The 20,021-nt window shown below is 32.0% G+C and overlaps 1 protein-coding gene across 2 annotated transcripts in view; it reads right to left on the bottom strand.

The window, feature by feature from the left end:
- LOC126746624 (tetratricopeptide repeat protein 7B) overlaps positions 1–20,021 on the bottom strand; it is a 159,900-nt gene that overhangs the window by 90,248 nt on the left and 49,631 nt on the right. Inside the window, exons 3-6 of one of the 2 annotated variants that reach the window (XM_050454954.1) lie at positions 17,480–17,607; positions 17,226–17,288; positions 732–940; positions 533–659 (exon numbers count right to left, since the gene is read on the bottom strand). In XM_050454954.1, coding sequence (XP_050310911.1) covers positions 533–659; positions 732–940; positions 17,226–17,288; positions 17,480–17,607 — 527 coding nt within the window. The remainder of the gene's footprint in view (positions 1–532; positions 660–731; positions 941–17,225; positions 17,289–17,479; positions 17,608–20,021) is intronic. The other variant, XM_050454955.1, reaches the window with a different exon arrangement.

Raw genomic sequence — 20,021 nt, 5'->3', positions numbered from 1 at the left:
TATTTTAATTGGGTGGGGTAGACAGGGTATTATATAATTTTTTTATGGTTGCGCCATATGCTTAGTTTAATATTCTAAACATATTCTTTACTTGATTCAGTCCAGTAGCTTTTAGCTAGTTCAAAATTATGATAACCGGTAAATTGGATACAACTTGTTGAATTTGTGTACAGTTTGTTTATTAATTACTTCTCCTTACTAAACTCAAAGATACAAAAATTCTATAAAAGGTATAGAAAATAATAATTAATAATTACATGCTTCTTGTCTGGCATTTCAAGTGGTAATAATGACGCAACACATTATATGCGACGTTGCCACCAAGAATATTAAAGTGGAATGGTCATTACGAATAAAAATAAGAAAAAGCAACAGCTAGAATGCGCAAAGTGGGGATTAAGTAAGTTGTTTAAAAATTGGAAAAATATTATTTTTGATTAATTTGATTTTTATAAATATTGATAATAAATCTATTGCACCATCTAATTGAAATTACCTTACCCTAATGTACCCGTGTATTTTAAAAGCATACCTATATCTTTCAAGTGCAAGATCTGCCTTTCCATGCTGCAAAAGCACCACTGGAGCCGCTTGAAGAGCCTGTTCCAGAACTTCACCTAATGCTTTTTGGTGACCAGGTGGTAAAGGAGAATGACTACCTAAACAGTAAATTAAGGAAAATTATAGTACGTATTTGCAGATTTTGCGTTTCTTACAATTTTATGACCTACCTGTATTTCCTGAGCCAGTCATTGATGTAGAATTTATTTCCTTATCCAAGTTCTGCATATACAATAGGCCCAAATCGGAGGCTAAGTCAAAACATCTGGCCATTTCTTCCTGTTTCTCCGCTTTCTTAAACTTGCTTGAAGCCGATGTATCCTTTTGTAAGCAGAGGCCTTTTATTGCATATGATTCCGCAACTATTTTTAAACTTCGCCTGGAAATAAAAAATATTGTCTGTATACAGGGTATTTTTCCGGAAACTTCATCGAAGGATATACCTAGTAAAACTTAAATGAATACTAAAATATTAAAAATTTGGCATTGAGGCACGATCATTGGAGAATATACAACTAAAACATTCTGAGAGTTTTGGTATATGCGGTTATAGCGGAAGTAAATGGCAACTTTGTTAATGTAAACACTAACTTTATACGTTTTAGGATTCTGCAGGAAAAATCTAAATATAATTTATATATACCTTATCCTATACCTTAAGTCAATGGTTTTTGAGATATTTTAAATTTTATGTGAAAAATAATGTTTACAGGGCGCCAAAAAATCATAAGCAGATATTCATAAACAATCGAATTATTTTAGTTGTGTGTTCTCCAATGATCCTGAAATAAAGCAATTTAAAATAACAAGTTTTTTTCCTTCATATTTTAAATACAGTCACTCAGTTACAGAAAATAATGATAATAAGAAAAGTTATAAATAAATTTTAACTACGAAAATATATTATAAATTTATTATTATGTGAAAAAAACACTTAACATATATTATACCTTGCAAAATGCAATCAAAATCAAAAGATTAATAAAATAGATTAATTTAATTTAAGATTAAAATTAAATTAATACAATTAGAAAATTAATTATTAGGTTAGTTTACAATCAAATTATAGCAGCCGTCTGGCGGGGGCGGACATAACCTTTAAAATCTTAAATGGAAAGGGAGGTGGAGTGATACCTCATTTTAAAGGTATTTTAATTACCTTTTCAAAGATACCATATACTTTATCTTTTTATGAATACCTTATAAGAAACTAATTAAAACCGTAAAGATATTTATTTTTTTAAGTAATAACTCTTGTAATTAAATAGAACATAAAAAAGTAAAAAAAGTAGCTTAATTTATAAAATGTTCAAAATGTTATCCATTTTTTTCCAAACAGTAATAAAGTGTGCTCTCAAACTCCTCTCTAAAAACTTCTGCCTGTATTTCTCTACACGCAGCTGTGATTCTTCTGTTTGAATCTTCCAAATTACTAGGTTAAAAATAATTTATTTTAAATACCCTCATAAAAAAAATCTGAAGGTGATAAATCGGGTGATAAGTCGGGTGTGGTGAAGCTCGAACTTGTTGAAAATGTATTCAATTTTATTGCAGAATCATATTACCTGCTGCATCAGTTTGATTTTCTAAGCTAGATGTTGCTAAGGGGTCTATTGTGTCTATCAGCAGATTAAAGTAGAGTTTACTGGTTAGACTTTCTTCAATAAATAATGGTCCTATAATAGAATTTCCAAGAATACCAGCCCAAACTTCCAGTGGTGCAGCTTCATCCAAAACACGGCGATGACCTTCTTGTTTTGTTGCAACTGAACCAGTTTCCATAAACTTAGCAATTAATTTTAAAACATATTTATGATTTAATTGCCTACTAGGATATCTTTCGTTAAACAATGCTGCCGTTCTTCTTTCACATCTTTCACTTTCCCCGTAAATAAGAATATCTTCCGTTCTTTGCTTAAGATTAAACACCATATTTTAAAAAATACTTAAGAGCGCACAACGCTTGACTTTTTTGAGTTTTTTTGACAACTTTTTAACTAATTTGTCAATCGTTAATAAACTAATGATTACCACGGTACTTGCGTCAAAGTGGGTGACTTGAAATCAGAGGGTGAAGTGAAAAAATTTACGCGGTCGGACGGATATTTAAGTTATCACATATGCACGGGAGCACGCTGTATAGGCACTGCCGCGCATTTGACCTTGGTACATGTTTACTTTTAGCACAGCATAAAGAAACCAGCAGTCGCACTTCAATAAAAATACATTGGCTTGAATAAGCGAGTTCGGTGCATGTGTACTAACGCAGGCGAGGCATTTTTGCTTATAGTAGGGATGCCGCTGACACTCGCTACGGTCCACGCGGCTTTTGCCTTGGCTAGAGCCGGACTTAAACATTTTTTTAGATGTTATTATCTTGTAAAATAAAAATACCTACATAGTACAAATATTGATTTTTTAATATAAATAAAGTTCATACATTAACAAAATATTTAAACAAAAATAAACATCGCATTTCTACATCTAACAACGACGATATAGAATAATACGTGCAGGAAGTTAATTAGGTATGTACCATAAATTTAAGAGACCATTCTTTGAGTAATTTTAAAACAAAAAGTTCATATAAACATATGTCCAGAAATTCTTCGTTCTCAATATACAGGGTGTTAAAATTTAACAACAACTAAAATATATGCCACTGACTTTTGTGCAATTTTTATTATGTTCTGTGGATTATAAAAATAAAACTTTTCTGTGTCTTGAATTTTTTTCGTATCTTGCTTAGTTAATAATAAATTCCAAATGAAACTTTTCCCCAAATTCCTTGTGTGATCCAAGGATATGCAATTAAGTGGACTTTTTTTTTTCTCGAAAAATAAGCGAGATACGAAAAAGTTGTATTTGTATTTGAGTAAATCAAATAACATATTAAAAATGGCACAAAATTGAGGTGCCCCAATTTTTTTGCCACAAATATTTCTTCAGGTCCCGTTCGAGATTACACTGGACCTAATAAATTTAATCATGTTAGGGGTAAATTAGCTCCTTAATGTTATAAATAACACCGCCATAGAACTTGCGGACCTATGTTCATATGAACTTTTTGTCTTAAAATTACTCAAACAATCGCCTGTTAAATAATTTATGGTACATACTTAATTAACACCCTGTATAGTAACGCTTTTAGATTAACATCTGACTACATAGTAGTTTAAGGATAACTAATTATACAAATAAAGTAATATATAATATAAAGTAAAAGTATACAATTTTGCAACTCTTTTAAATATGGCAACACTGTTAAAATGGCAGAAATATAAATTATGTCCTTAAAAATCCAAAAAAAAAAAATTACATTGCTGCAACTTTAATTGATGCTTAATTATGTTATTTAAGCCATACAGCCAAATTTGCAGCTATTAAAAACTTTGGCAAAGTCAATTATTTTGCTTCATTAATTTATTAATTTATTTAATTTTTGACATACCTCTCTTTTAATACAAAAGTTTTTATAAAAAACGCTACGCTTTGTAAAAATGCTATTAAAATAGTCACTAAGTACGGCGCTGAACTAGGCGATACACCTATGAACACAGTTCGATAAACAGTGAGCTCGGCATCCGGAGAACATGGCTGCGGCATGGCTAAGGATGCTATTAGTTCGCTTACATTTTCGAGCGGAGTGAGACTGCTGGTTTCTTTATGCTGTGCTTTTAGGCTAAAACTTGTCGCGCCATTCTGAATTAGTGTGCCGTAGCCGTAGGTCAAAGTATCTCATAAAAATTGTTGATTTTGTGAAACTTTTACTTCTGAGCCATAGTTGGAATTCAGTCAAAGGTATGAATTTTTAATATTAGATGGAAAAAATAGTTTTTTTTTGAAGATGTTATCACAGTTTTGTTTTAAAAAAATATTCCACATTTTTTTTTTTTATTTTTTACTTTTGGTTATATTTTTAGGGTGACTTGAAAAATCATACCACAGAAATATAAGAAGAAAATTGGCAGACGGCGATATGTGAATTATACAAATGACAACCTAGAAAGTGCTCTAGCCGCAATTAGAGATAGGATGTCCTATTCCGAGGCTTCTCAAACATATAACATTCCTTTGGTGACCCTATGGAAGAAGATTAAGAATAAACACCAGAAAAAGTTTGGGGGACATCCTGTTTTAAGTAAAAGAGAAGAAAATGCCATTGTAGCAGCTTTTGTTACGGCGGCAGAATGAGGCTATCCATATGAGAAGAAGGATATAAAATTATTAGTTAAAAACTACTTGGATCGAGCCGGCAAACAGGTGACCAAGTTTTCTAATAACATGCCTGAAAAAGATTGGTGCACGGACTTTCTTACAAGGCATAAAGATGTATTAAGGTTCGTTTAGCTGAAAATATAAAAAGATCTAGGGCAGGCGTATCAAGAAAAGTTTTATATGAATATTTTGATAAATTGGAAGTTTCTCTCAAAGACGTACCACCAGAGAATTTCATAAACTATGACGAAACACATGTTGTTGATGATCCCGGAATGCCTAAAGTTGTTATACGAAGAACTATGAAGCATGCAGAGAAAGTTTATAATTCCACCAAGTCTTCCCACTTAGTCATGTTCTCTGTAACAGCGGCTGGACTTTTGTTACCTCAATACGTTGTCTACAAAACTGAAAATTTGTGGTCCACTTGGACTCAAAGTGGCCCTGAAGGTTGTATTTCCAACCGCAGCAAGTCTGGGTGGTTCGATCAAAGTTTGAGGATTGGTTCTTCAAGATCATTGTTCCTTATTATAGACGTCTAGATGGCCCAAAAACTATCATTGCGGACAATCTAGCAAGTCAGTCAGGGGCTGTAATAAAAAATGCAAGGAAGAAAATATTAGTTTCATTTTCTTACCAGCAAACAGTACCCATTTGACACAATTATGATACCTATATTATATAGTTATAATATACAGTTATGGTCGTATAAATAGCACACTTTTTTAAATTGCGATAAAAAATATTAAATACCATTTTCTATTTTTTTTCTAATATATTTAGCTTAGATGTTCTACAAAGAGTTGTATTTAATTAAAATTAAAAGAGTATTTTAAATATATAAGAAACATAACAAAAAAACTAAAGAAATGCTGGCCATTTAAATAGCACACTTAAAAAATATTTACTTTCACCAAAACCAATTTAATATTTTGTTGGGTATCCTTTATTTTTTATAACTTCACTTAATCGCTTGGGTATTGACTCCACCAATTTTGCACACACGCTTGCCGGAATACTGTTCCAAACCTCTTGGAAGTTTTGCCATAGTTCATCCAGATTTGAGAGATTTAATACCTTAATTTTGGTTTTAACGTGTTCCCACAAATTTTCCAGAGGGTTCAGGTCTGGGCTTTGTGGCGGCCATTCCAAAACATCTACCACATTTTTAGTAAACCATCGTTTTATTGATTTTGCAGAATGTTTTGGATCATTATCGTGCATGAACTTACATGTAATTGGCATAAAATGCTCCATGTATGGTTCCATAACATTCTGCAAAATCTCCCTATACTTGTATTGGTCCATTATTCCCTCTATACGATGAATAGGTCCAACACCATGCCATGACATTGCTCCCCATATCATAATTGATCCTCCTCCATGCTTAACAGTTTTAATTGTGTACCTAGGGTTTAAGGCACGATTGGGAGGACGTCTAACATAGCATTTTCTATCATTTCCAAATCTATTAATCTTGGTTTCATCGCTCCATAATATGGTTTTCCAAAAATTAATGTCCTTATTTATATGTTGTTTAGCAAATGCCAATCTTTTTTTAATATTTCTTTTTGAAACAAGTGGTTTTTTCCTAGCTACACAACCTTTGAGATCTTTTTCACATAATCTTCTTCTTATTGTTCTTGCAGAAATATTGACGCCATATTGGTCTGCTATTTCACGTTTTATTTGGGCGGAACTTAAAAATGGATTACCCTTGCTTATTCTAATAATAATTTTATCCATGTTATACGTGGTTTTTCGAGGCCTTGTTAATATTTTCTTGTTCATTGTGCTTTGAGTGGTCTCATAGAGAGCCAGAGCATTATAAACCATTTTCCTAGAGCAATTTAAATCTTTTGCTATAGCAGAAATAGAAAAGCCTTAATTTTTCTTTTCTATAATAAGAGCTCTCCTATTTGGTCCACAATGTTTCTTTCTACCCACTAAAAACAAAACTACTCTTGACAATATTCAAAAATTTAAAAGTTAAAATAATACTTACTAATTAACACTCGATATATTTAATAAGAATGAAAGGTGTGCTATTTATGTGTCCAGCCTTAAAACGTTAATATTGGAATGAAATTCTGTATGTGCATATATTTTTAAAATAAACATAAAGTCTTGCATATTAGGCGGAGATTAACTGCTTAAATATTTTCTTATCAGTCAGGAATTTGTTTTTTGTAAGTAATATATGAAAAGGCTAAGTGTGCTATTTATGTGACCACAACCACAGCACAGCATAAAGAAACCAGCAGTCTCACTCCGCTCGAAAATGTAAGCGAACTTATAGCATCCTTAGCCATGCTGCAGCCATGTTCTCCGGATGCCGAGCTCACTGTTTATCGAACTGTGTTCATAGGTGTATCGCCTAGTTCAGCTCCGTACTTAGTGACTATTTTAATAGCATTTTTACAAAGCGTAGCGTTTTTTATAAAAACTTTTGTATTAAAAGAGGGGTATGTCAAAAATTATTAATGAAGCAAAATAATTGACTTTGCCAAAGTTTTTAATAGCTGCAAATTTGGCTGTATGGCTTAAATAACATAATTAAGCATCAATTAAAGTTGCAGCAATGTAATTTTTTTTTTTTTTGATTTTTAAGGACATTATTTATATTTCTGCCATTTTAACAGTGTTGCTATATTTAAAAGAGTTGCAAAATTGTATACTTTTACTTTAGTTGGTACTTAATAATATAACAAAAATTCGCAGATGTTAGAATTGTTTTGAATTGTTGCCAACTATTTATCTATATTTATTGGCCTAAGAGTTTCTATTTGTTTTGAAATATTACTTTATTTGTATAATTAGTTATCCTTAAACTACTATGTAGTCAGATGTTAATCTAAAAGCGTTACTATACAGGGTGTTAATTAAGTATGTACCATAAATTATTTAACAGGCGATTGTTTGAGTAATTTTAAGACAAAAAGTTCATATGAACATAGGTCCGCAAGTTCTCTGGCGGTGTTATTTATAACATTAAGGAGCTAATTTACCCCTAATATGATTAAATTTATTAGGTTCAGTGTAATCTCGAACGGGACCTGAAGAAATATTTGTGGCAAAAAAATTGGGGCACCTGAAATTTTGTGCCATTTTTAATATGTTATTTGATTTACTCAAATACAAATACAACTTTTTCGTATCTCGCTTATTTTTCGAGAAAAAAAAAGTCCACTTAATTGCATATCCCTGGATCACACAAGGAATTTGGGGAAAAGTTTAATTTGGAATTTATTATTAACTAAGCAAGATACGAAAAAAATTTAAGAGACAAAAAAGTTTTGTTTGTATAATCCACAGAACATAATAAAAATTGCGCAAAAGTCAGTGGCATATATTTTAGTTGTTGTTAAATTTTAACACCCTGTATATTGAGAACGAAGAATTTCTGGACATATGTTTATATGAACTTTTTGTTTTAAAATTACTCAAAGAATGGTCTCTAAATTTATGGTACATACCTAATTAACTTTCTGCATGTTTTCTTCTATATCGTCGTTGTTATAGATGTAGAAATGCGATGTTTATTTTTGTTTAAATATTTTGTTAATGTATGAACTTTATTTATATTAAAAAATCAATATTTGTACTATGTAGGTATTTTTATTTTACAAGATAATAACATCTAAAAAAATGTTTAAGTCCGGCTCTAGCCAAGGCAAAAGCCGCGTGGACCGTAGCGAGTGTCAGCGGCATCCCTACCATAAGCAAAAATGCCTCGCCTGCGTTAGTACACATGCACCGAACTCGCTTATTCAAGTCAATGTATTTTTATTGAAGTGCGACTGCTGGTTTCTTTATGCTGTGACCACAGCATAAAGAAACCAGCAGTCTCACTCCGCTCGAAAATGTAAGCGAACTAATAGCATCCTTAGCCATGCCGCAGCCATGTTCTCCGGATGCCGAGCTCACTGTTTATCGAACTGTGTTCATAGGTGTATCGCCTAGTTCAGCGCCGTACTTAGTGACTATTTTAATAGCATTTTTACAAAGCGTAGCGTTTTTTATAAAAACTTTTGTATTAAAAGAGAGGTATGTCAAAAATTAAATAAATTAATAAATTAATGAAGCAAAATAATTGACTTTGCCAAAGTTTTTAATAGCTGCAAATTTGGCTGTATGGCTTAAATAACATAATTAAGCATCAATTAAAGTTGCAGCAATGTAATTTTTTTTTTTTGGATTTTTAAGGACATAATTTATATTTCTGCCATTTTAACAGTGTTGCCATATTTAAAAGAGTTGCAAAATTGTATACTTTTACTTTAGTTGGTACTTAATAATATAACAAAAATTCGCAGATGTTAGAATTGTTTTGAATTGTTGCCAACTATTTGTCTTTATTTATTGGCCTAAGAGTTTCTATTTGTTTTGATATATTACTTTATTTGTATAATTAGTTATCCTTAAACTACTATGTAGTCAGATGTTAATCTAAAAGCGTTACTATACAGGGTGTTAATTAAGTATGTACCATAAATTATTTAACAGGCGATTGTTTGAGTAATTTTAAGACAAAAAGTTCATATGAACATAGGTCCGCAAGTTCTATGGCGGTGTTATTTATAACATTAAGGAGCTAATTTACCCCTAACATGATTAAATTTATTAGGTCCAGTGTAATCTCGAACGGGACCTGAAGAAATATTTGTGGCAAAAAAATTGGGGCACCTCAATTTTGTGCCATTTTTAATATGTTATTTGATTTACTCAAATACAAATACAACTTTTTCGTATCTCGCTTATTTTTCGAGAAAAAAAAAGTCCACTTAATTGCATATCCTTGGATCACACAAGGAATTTGGGGAAAAGTTTCATTTGGAATTTATTATTAACTAAGCAAGATACGAAAAAAATTCAAGACACAGAAAAGTTTTATTTTTATAATCCACAGAACATAATAAAAATTGCACAAAAGTCAGTGGCATATATTTTAGTTGTTGTTAAATTTTAACACCCTGTATATTGAGAACGAAGAATTTCTGGACATATGTTTATATGAACTTTTTGTTTTAAAATTACTCAAAGAATGGTCTCTTAAATTTATGGTACATACCTAATTAACTTCCTGCACGTATTATTCTATATCGTCGTTGTTAGATGTAGAAATGCGATGTTTATTTTTGTTTAAATATTTTGTTAATGTATGAACTTTATTTATATTAAAAAATCAATATTTGTACTATGTAGGTATTTTTATTTTACAAGATAATAACATCTAAAAAAATGTTTAAGTCCGGCTCTAGCCAAGGCAAAAGCCGCGTGGACCGTAGCGAGTGTCAGCGGCATCCCTACTATAAGCAAAAATGCCTCGCCTGCGTTAGTACACATGCACCGAACTCGCTTATTCAAGCCAATGTATTTTTATTGAAGTGCGACTGCTGGTTTCTTTATGCTGTGCCACAACTGTAGGTATCATAATTTATACCTATATTAAAACATTAAGGTTAAGTTTTTTAAATTTCTGAAAATATAAATGTTTTTTTTATTAGCAAGCTTATTTGCAATATACCTATATTATATTATATTCACATTACAATTATATACCAGGTGGTGCGTCGCCGAGCGCAACATAGGAAAACTCATGTAAATTTTAAGGGAGTCAATTATTGGCTTCCCTGTACATTTTATAGCAAAAATGTAAGATAACTTTTTGAAGAGACCAATCTGGCAAACCCTTGTGCAAAGTTTCAAAAAATTTTAATAAGCGAATCTTGAATTATTTAATTAAATATAATTGCAAAATTAGCAAATTTTCGGTTCAGGTAAAACCAAACGGGCACCAGTAAAATGAATATTGTCACTGACGTGAGCAAAAGTGTCAATAAATCAGTGACAGTCGATATTTGAAAACAAGTATGAATTATTCAATCGACGAAAAAATAACCATAATTAAGTGGCATTATGCGGGAAACAGTTTTAGAGCAGTATCTGAAATGTTTTCAGTTTATTTCCCCACCAAGCCCATTCCGTCCATTTCAACTATTAAACGTATTGTCAATAAGTTCGAGTCCAAAGGTACCGTAATAAATAATTGTAAATGTTCAACTCAGGATATCGAAAATAGAGCCGAAGAAAGAGAGAACAGAGATCTTAATATTCTACTGAGTGTGGAGAAAAACAAGATGGTTAGTACGAGGGTTCTTGGGCAAGCGGTAAATAAACATCATACAACGGTATTGCGGACTTTAAAAAAACACAAATATTATTCGTATAAATTCGAAAAACATCAAGAGCTGCAGGAAGGAGATGAAAAGCGAAGAATGGCATTTTATTTTGAAATGATGGAAAGAGCAAATAATGATAAGAATTTTTTAAGAAATATTTGTTTTGGCGATGAATTGGACCCGCCTTGGAAGAAGTTGTTCAGGAAGATTAAATGATCTGGTACCAAATGGATGGTTGCCCGGCCCATAATGCCCGTATGGTTTTTTTAAGCATTCCACAATTTTTTAAAAGCATTTTCCAAGCACTCTCTGCTTGAAAAATGCTTTTAATGGCAATATTATTGGTCCACGGTACTGGATACTTTGGCCAGCCAGATCACCTAATCTTTCACCGAATGATTTAAAAAGTGTAAAGTTTGAGAATCTAAACCACTTACAAAATGCTATTTCGTTAGAATGTAATAAAATTTCCCAATATCAACTTAGTAACGTTAGAAATGAATTTTATGATCGGTTAGGTTATTGTTTAGCTGTTAATGGGGGGTTGTTTGAACATTTGATTAATTGATGTTTTTATGTAATTTTCTATTATTTTTAAAAAAGTTATTGTATTTTATTTTATTTTGCCACACTTAGTAAAATATTAAGAGTTCTGTTCTGTTCTCTCTTTTTTCGGGTCTATTTTCAATCTTCTGAGTTAAACATTTACAATTATTTATTGCAATGTATTTGGACTCGAATTTACTAACAATAGGTTTAATGGTTGAAATGGACCAGATAGGCTTGATGGGAAAATAAATTGAAAATATTTCAGTTACTGCTATTGGTTTAATTAAATTCTAAGCATGATAAAATTATTTTTTTAATAATAATAATACTAATTGTTATTGGTTTAACTTCATCGTTATATTAAATAAAAGTTTAGATAAAAAAGTAATGTACGTGTCTTACTTTAAATGTATGGTTGTGAGATTGATAAAACGAAAAAAAAAACATTTCTTGTATTCGGCTGTACGTTAGATTTGACAAAGCTTTATAACAAATTGTTTGCTGGTGGCTGGTGTCTGGTTTTACCTGAACCGAAAATTTGGTAATTTTGCAATTACATTTATTTGAATAATTCAAGATTCGCTTATTCAAATTTTTTGAGACTTTGCACGAGGGCTTGCCAGATTGGTCTCTTCAAAAAGTTATCCTACATTTTTTCTGTAAAATGTACAGGGAAGCCAATAATTGACCCCCTTAAAATTTACATGGGATTTTCTATATTCCGCTCGGCGACGCACCACCCGGTATATTGATTTTTTAAATCATACTTACTAAAAACACAAAAAATTTGTATGTTTTTGGTAATTTACAGTCTTAAAAGCATTGGAAGTTTCAAAAAAAATAGCGGTCAAAATCATTTTAAAAAAGCATTAGAATTTAAGCTATATTTAAAATATTCATGAATTAAATAGCTTTGTACTGCAGTTTTCGTCGTTGAAAAAAATCTATAATATAAATAAAAATACAGCAATTTTTAAAACGCGTTACTCAAACTCCGCTGGTAACTTTTCAAAGGAAACAATTCGATTTGAAAATTGTTAACTGTGAACCCAACCTAACCCAACCGCGATGAGTTCACACTGTGTTACTCGACCGCTTCAGTAACAGTTTTTTTCAGAACTGAAAATCAGGGTAACTATCGAATAGCATTTACAAATTAGCAGCATTTGAAATAGCAGCCCATCTCTATTGGCGACCCTGCAGCTAAATGCATTCCTGTATACGTCTAGGCAGTAAAATGGTTTGTAGGACTTCATCAACATAACGCGCAGTAGTCATATTGCCTAGAACAGAGAGAATGGGTGGAAGGCAATAGCCTCCCAACCTATTACTCCAACAGTCCTGTGTACAGGGTGTCCCATTTTCGTGCGTTTTATGGGGTATCTCGCTTATGCGTGGAGATAGAAACTTAAACTAGCGGTTTTCGCGACAGTTTGGTACTCTTTTGTGAAACTTAATATGCCGTTGTCAAAACTTTGATAGCTTTAATAGTTTTTAATCTACAGGGTCTTTTGAAAAATTTTAGATTTTCTAACACTCCTCGTATCTTTGTTACTGTATAACATATTGAAAAAGTAAAACTTGGTTTTGATAGGATTTTTTCCGTATAATTTGATTCCAGCATCCAATTTATTGTTTTTGAGGTTTTTTATTTTTGAGAAAAAAAATAAAACATAGTTTTTTTTTAATGGACTTTAAATTGGTCGTATTTTACCCTTTTTAAAAATATATAACACTATGCACTTTTTTTCAAAAATAAGCAAATAAATAACGATTTTAGAAATTTAAATACAAATTTTTATATAGTAGGCCATGAATTAATAATAAAATTTATAAAAATTAGGTGCTTATAATCAAAATTACACCGATTTGTATTAAATACATATATCTAATTCTACATAAAAAAGAAGGAAACTTATAACTTAGAATAAAACATTAAATAAATTAACAATAATTATTAAGGAAATGCCACTACATATATAAAATTATAAACATTGCTCAAATTGTAACCCATTTTCTCTAATACACAGCCGCCATAGCTTTTGGATTCTTTCCAAGGCTTTCAGGATAATCATAGGGCGACTTCTCAAAGGCATATTTTATAGCGCCAGGCATATTTTGAATTGAATCATATCGCCTTTTGTAAACCTTATTTTGAGCCTCATAAAAAAATCCAAAATCGAAAGGTCAGGGGACCTAGGTGGCCACCGAACAAGTCCATTTGTCCGGATCCAATGATTGGGGAAATATTCATCCAGCCAGTTTGTCATAGCTCGCGCATTGTACGCTGGAGCTCCATCTTGCTGGAAATATATATTTTGAACTTGAGCTAGACCAACATCATCCAAGAGTTCGAATAGGTTGGCGTGAAGAATTTCCAAGTAGCGATTAGCTGTTAAGCTACCTTCATACATAACATATGCAATTTTTCTTCCAAAAATAAATATCACCTCAACTCACCTCACCCAACCGGTGGCAACCAAGCAACCAGGAACCAAGTGGGTGAGACACTCAACCCAAATCCGGATCTACAGCAACACTTGCTAGAAAAATATTTAAAAGTTTTGAAGTATTATGATACAAATATACGATTATATTACGATTATAAGCACCTATCACATTTGTATTTAAATTTCTAAAATCATTATTTATTTGCTTATTTTTAAAAAAAGTGCATAGTGTTATATATTTTTGAAAAGGGTAAAATATGGCCAATTTAAGGATCTATAAATATACAGGGTGTTCTATTTAAGAAAACTATATTTTATTTTTTTCTCAAAAATAAAAAACCTTAAAATAAATAAAAAAATTATTAAAATAGTAAAATGTATGCCGGAATCAAATTCTACGGAAAAAATTCTATCAAAACCATTTTTTACTTTTTCATTATGTTATACTACAGTAATAAAGATACGAGGAGTGTTCGAAAATCTAAAATTTTTAAAAAGACCCTGTAGATTCAAAACTATGACAGCTGTCAAAGTTTTGACAACGACATATTAAGTTTCACAGTTTTTTTACAGTTTTCCCGTAGTGTTTCTTATTACTTCGTTGTTAATTGTTACTTATTCTTGTTGTTAAAGTTCGCTTTTTATTTTTATTGATTTATTCATGCCAAAAAGTAAAAAAACTCTTACACAAGTAAAGATACAGAAAAAAACCATTACAATTAACATTACAAAGTAAAAATACATCAAGGATTAAGCATTAAGTAAAACTAACAAATACAAAGCAGCTTTAACAGAAATACAATATAAACATAAAAAACACAATACTTCTAAAAAGCTACAGTGGAGTGAAGAAATTCCTCAAATGAGTAAAAAGGTTGTTCATTAAAAAATCTTCTGAAATATTCGTTTCACGAGCATCAGCAATTAAAGAAGTTGTGTCATCCGCGTAGAGATAAAATACAGAGCCAGTATCGCAAATAGGGAGATCGTTGACGTAAATCAAGAATAAAATAGGCCCCAGAACGGAGCTTTGTGTAACTCCATGTTTCAGTGGTAAACGGCTGGTTTTAAAAGTTTTATATTTGTTTGTTGTTGTTATTAAGTGTACTGACTTACTATAATGGCTTTTTGGCAACTATTTAAGGTGGAGGAGGAGGATAAACCTTGGTCAGAAGGGGCTGGATTGAACACTTGCAGTAGTGAAATTGCGGACAGTTTTGAGTTTGAACAGAAAGATCTCCATGTGCAATGCCAAAGAATAACTTTAAACATGTTTCAATGTTTAAAACGAGAAAATTCTGATCAGTCAGAGAGATTTATTTTAAGACGCATTGAACAATTAACTTTAATTCCGATGTCAACAATATATCGTTTTAGTAAAGCGGGAGATGTAGATCATTCCTTAAAACGGAAAAAAATTAACCAAAAGTTCCGTAAAGTTGACGATTCAACTAAAGATGTTATTTAGCGAATCGTTTACGATTTTTACAAAGCAAATTTAGTGGAAAAATCAGAAATGGTTCATGAGAAATTAAGTATGTATCCCGACTATTCATACAAAAGTTTGGAGACACTTCGAGGCATTTTAATAGAGTGTGGATTTAGACACAAAAAGTTGGACAATAGAATGGTGATTATGAAATCTCGGCATATAGTTGATTTACGACAAGAGTATTTAAGGAGTATAAAAACATATACAGAATCAAATCAAAACATTATTTATTTGGATAAGACTTGGTTTGATACTCCTGATGTGTTAAAATATGGTTGAGTAGATAATAAAAAAAAATGCGTCTTACATACTCCATGTTTCAGGGGAAAAAGACATGACTGCGGATTTGTTTTAAAAGTGGTTTTCTGAACAGCTTCTGCCTAATATTCCAGAAAATTCAATTATTGTAATGGATAACGCATCATACCACTCCAGAATCCTGAGCAAAATTCCTAATACAGCGACTAAAAAACAGGTATACTAAATTCAATGAGAATTAAAAGTATGGAAATCCCAGAAAAGATACTCATAATAAAGATTTATTAACCATCATTAGGAGACATAATTTAAAAAGCGAATACGTAGTTGACAATATTGGCAGATCACATGGGCATACAGTATTAAGATTGCCACCGTATTACTGCGTATTCAATCCAATGAAAATGGTGTGGGGAACTATAAAAGAACATAAACCAAACTTTCATTTATCGGTAAAAAAAATGTATGTCCATTCACGCTCTAGCCAATTCTGATGTTCTTCGGCCCATCCTAATCTCCTTCCGCGATTTCCAAGGAATAGTACTAGAGCTTTAACAGGACGTCTGACGTAAATATTGTTTTCATGTAACCTGTTCCTTTGTTTGAAGCAACATTTTGAAGCTCTTAGCTTGTTGTTAGGGTTGCGTAATGCTTGAAGACGAATAAACCTATCATGTACAGGTACTGTTAGTCTTATTGGATTAGTACGTCTTTCTCTCACATCACCAGTCTCTTCAAATCTCTGCCACAACCTTCCTAAAGTGCTCTTGGTAGAATATACAGCTTTTGCTATGTCGCGGATGTTCATTCCACCCCGTATCATACCAACAGCTCGTAACTCTGGTTCATAATTAAGATGTTACCTTTGAATATTGACTATGTTGCTCAAATTCAAAACAAATTCCCACTACACTAGCAGCGGAAACTGTATTGAATACATTTTTGAGTTTACCAAATATATCTTGAAGGCCTTAAAGTATTTATTTGATATCAACAGGAAAAAATTAGTATAATAAAATATATTCAAAGGAACGTCCAACAAATAATAAACATAATTTATCTTGGAAAACAAATTTTTCGTCTAAAAAAAACGAATTTTTTTCCTTGTGCCTAGACCATTTTGAGGTATGTATTATTTAATTAAAGAAGTTTCGACCTATTACTAGATTTTATATTAGTTTCTTATAATGAATTATTCGTTAGATGAAAAACTGCAGATAGTAATGCTGTAATACAAGTGTCAAGAAAATAGCAAAAAGAAAAAGCGGTTTAGTAAGTGACCAAAAGAAATTAATGGAAAGAATTTTAAGTTCCTAATTCTGGCTTAAGCCTGCTGGTAAGAGGAGAATCAAATCTTCTAAGAAAAGATTTGATAGTTAACAAAATCGTCATATTGATTAAACATTTTATTAATTTTTTTTTCAATTTTTATCGCACATATTTGAATATCGGTAGAACTTTTTTATTAATTGAAGAATTTTTTCTGAATGAAAAAAATACTTTGTTATTTTTTACCTTTTTTCATTTATTATGGGCTGAACCTGCAAGCTACCTGAACTGAATAGATCTGGTATGAACCTAGAAAGATATTGATAATATAAAAAAAGCCAATTGCCTAAAACTAACCGGCAGTGAAATTGTTGTGCGCCTACAGTAAAAGTAAGTGAATATAGAAAGAAAAATAAAGCTTCATACCACAATTAAGATATAAATAAAAAATAACAATACAAAATTGCAATTTCAAAACTATTGAAAATTATGCTACTTACAGAGGCAATTTTTTCTCAGATAAATTTTGCAAATCTGCCAATTTATAGTTTTGAAGAGCATCTCCATACTGGCCACAGGCATAATGTAATTTACCCAAGAGTAAATGAGCATCCATTGCTACTCCAGCCTGAAAAAATAAAAACTATAATATATAAACTTTAGTGCAGAACTTAGAAGGAAATTATCTAAATGTAGCATGTTATTCTTACAGTGGGATTTATTAATATTTAACAATTTCCTTTTTGCTGTGACACCTGTCAAGTACCAAATCCCATCGATTTTTATAAATTTGGATTCAGTTTTCATAGGCAACTTTATGTGACGGTTAATTCAAGAAATATAAGCAAAACATCACTTTATCAGCGTTATCTTTAAATTATCGTCTTTTCCTAAGGAGGCGATTTAGGAAAAAAATATATTTAAACTTTTGTCTTAAAAAAACGTGTATATCACGCCCCTGAAGTATCGGCCCAGACTTTTATGACACCCTGCATATTGATTATTTTCAGGTATAATATAAATGCATACGTATTTTTACTCCGAGAAGTATAATTGCCTGGTTTTTGCCAAATATGCAAGGATTTTTCGGATTTTTATAAAGCTGTTTAGAAATTATTCGAAATTAATGAGAATAATTTACTGCTTTACTTATAAAGTATCGTATTTTCAAGATATTTATGTATAAAAGACAGAGATATGAACTACGAAACGATGTTTGTAGAAGATTTCCGAAATCTAAGGAAAATATATCTATGGTGGATCTAAATAGGGTGACCTATTAGGAGAATAAATTTGGAATTTAATAAAAATGTACAGTTATAAAAACTAAAAATCAAATCGGATTGGAACGAACAAAAATGTTAACGTATGAAGTAGAAATATCGGAGTTAGAAATTAGTGAACTATATTAAAAGCAAAGAACGACTTGCACGCCAGTAAATAATTGAATGTTGGAGACACCATTACACTATTGCAAGCATGGCAGTTAACAACAAAAATGCTGCTTATCGCAAATGGCGCCAGGCCCTGCAAATCGTGTCAACTGTGTTGCCTTGAGAAATGCGTACACGCAGACGATCGATACCTGTTAAGAGAAATATAATAACAGAGTGAAGAACAAACTTCCTAATTGCCCAAATGAATTAAGATCTTTCTGGTCTGTAGCAAAAGCAGTTGGTCAAGGTTTCTGTAGATTTAAAAATCCACAATTGACTAGGGGAAATGGTTTCATTGCAATGACCGCAATGTTCGCATAAATCTCTACCGTAGCCCTACAAGGCAAAACATCATCGACTTTGCCAAGCAAAGCTTCTTCAGAGATAGTCTTCCGTCACAGAGAACTTAAAAAGGTTCTAAAAGGCTTGAACACTAACAAGGTTTTCGGCCCTAATGGAATACCGCCAATAATATTAAAAAGGTGTGCGGTCATGCTGATATCACCCTTGTGCAATCTGTTTCCTCTTTCATACAGAAGAGATCTCTTCCCTAGAGACTGGAAGCTTGCGCAGATCCAACCGATACCAAAAAAAGGAAAAAAAGGCTGTGCCCATCAGTTACAATATGATTGCTTTAATCAAGTAAAATTTTGAAATACCTGGAGTCCACCGACAGGGCAATCTGGCATGAAAACCTCTTAAACAAACTGTATTCTTATGGTTTCCCTTTAACTCTCGTTGCTGTGCTTGGAAGCTTCGTCAAAAACCGATTAATCCAGATTGTCGTTGATAGACACACCTCGCAGAGGTTTCAAAGTAATGCTGGTGTCCCTCAGGAATGCATTTTTTATCCTCTACCCTTTTCCTCTTATATATCAACGACCTTTTCGATATGACTTCTAATGCTATTTACAGCTTCACTGATGACAATTCATTGACGTCTTCCGACCAGATCGCCAGCTAGCAACTATTAATGCCGACCTTAATCGTCTTTTGAGTTTAATGCAGCTAAGATTCAAGCTCCTGTAGTTTACAAAGAAGGCTGCCTCTGAAGCCCCAAGCCTTATTATGACTCTTTTTAAAATGAAAGACTATATTCGCCGCAACCGCTTTTAATGCAATGAGTATTACTTTCAGATATAGAGCTCTGCACGCAAACACACATTGAAGCTGTATGATTCCATCCAGAAGAAAGCCATACGCCTTATAGGATATCCAGAGACTAGAGGCTTGACAGTTTGGCGCATACAAGGAAGGTGGCGGACCTCATTCTGTTTCATCGATATCGACCATCACGGTAAATGTTCTTGCGAACTGGCCCATAACATTCCACCTATAGTCGGATTACCGAACAGATAGAGTAAATGATGTGCGCGAAATATAGGCCCGCCCATCGATGCAACCTTAACAGATTTAGACGAGGAGAATTATGCCTACTTATTTTAAATTATTTTACCGTACAGCTTTGCTTTGTAAGCAGCTTTTTTTTTTAAATATAATACGGTCGCCTGTAAAATGGGTCCAAACCGATTTTGAGGTTGTGCCAGGTAATGATATAATAATCCCTTTTAAGTATTTTGTTATGCAAAGTTATGTTAATATATTG

This window comes from Anthonomus grandis, chromosome 17 (assembly GCF_022605725.1).
Source record: "Anthonomus grandis grandis chromosome 17, icAntGran1.3, whole genome shotgun sequence".
Taxonomy (NCBI): Eukaryota; Metazoa; Arthropoda; class Insecta; order Coleoptera; family Curculionidae; genus Anthonomus; species Anthonomus grandis.
This window is presented reverse-complemented; position numbering and strand designations above follow the sequence as displayed.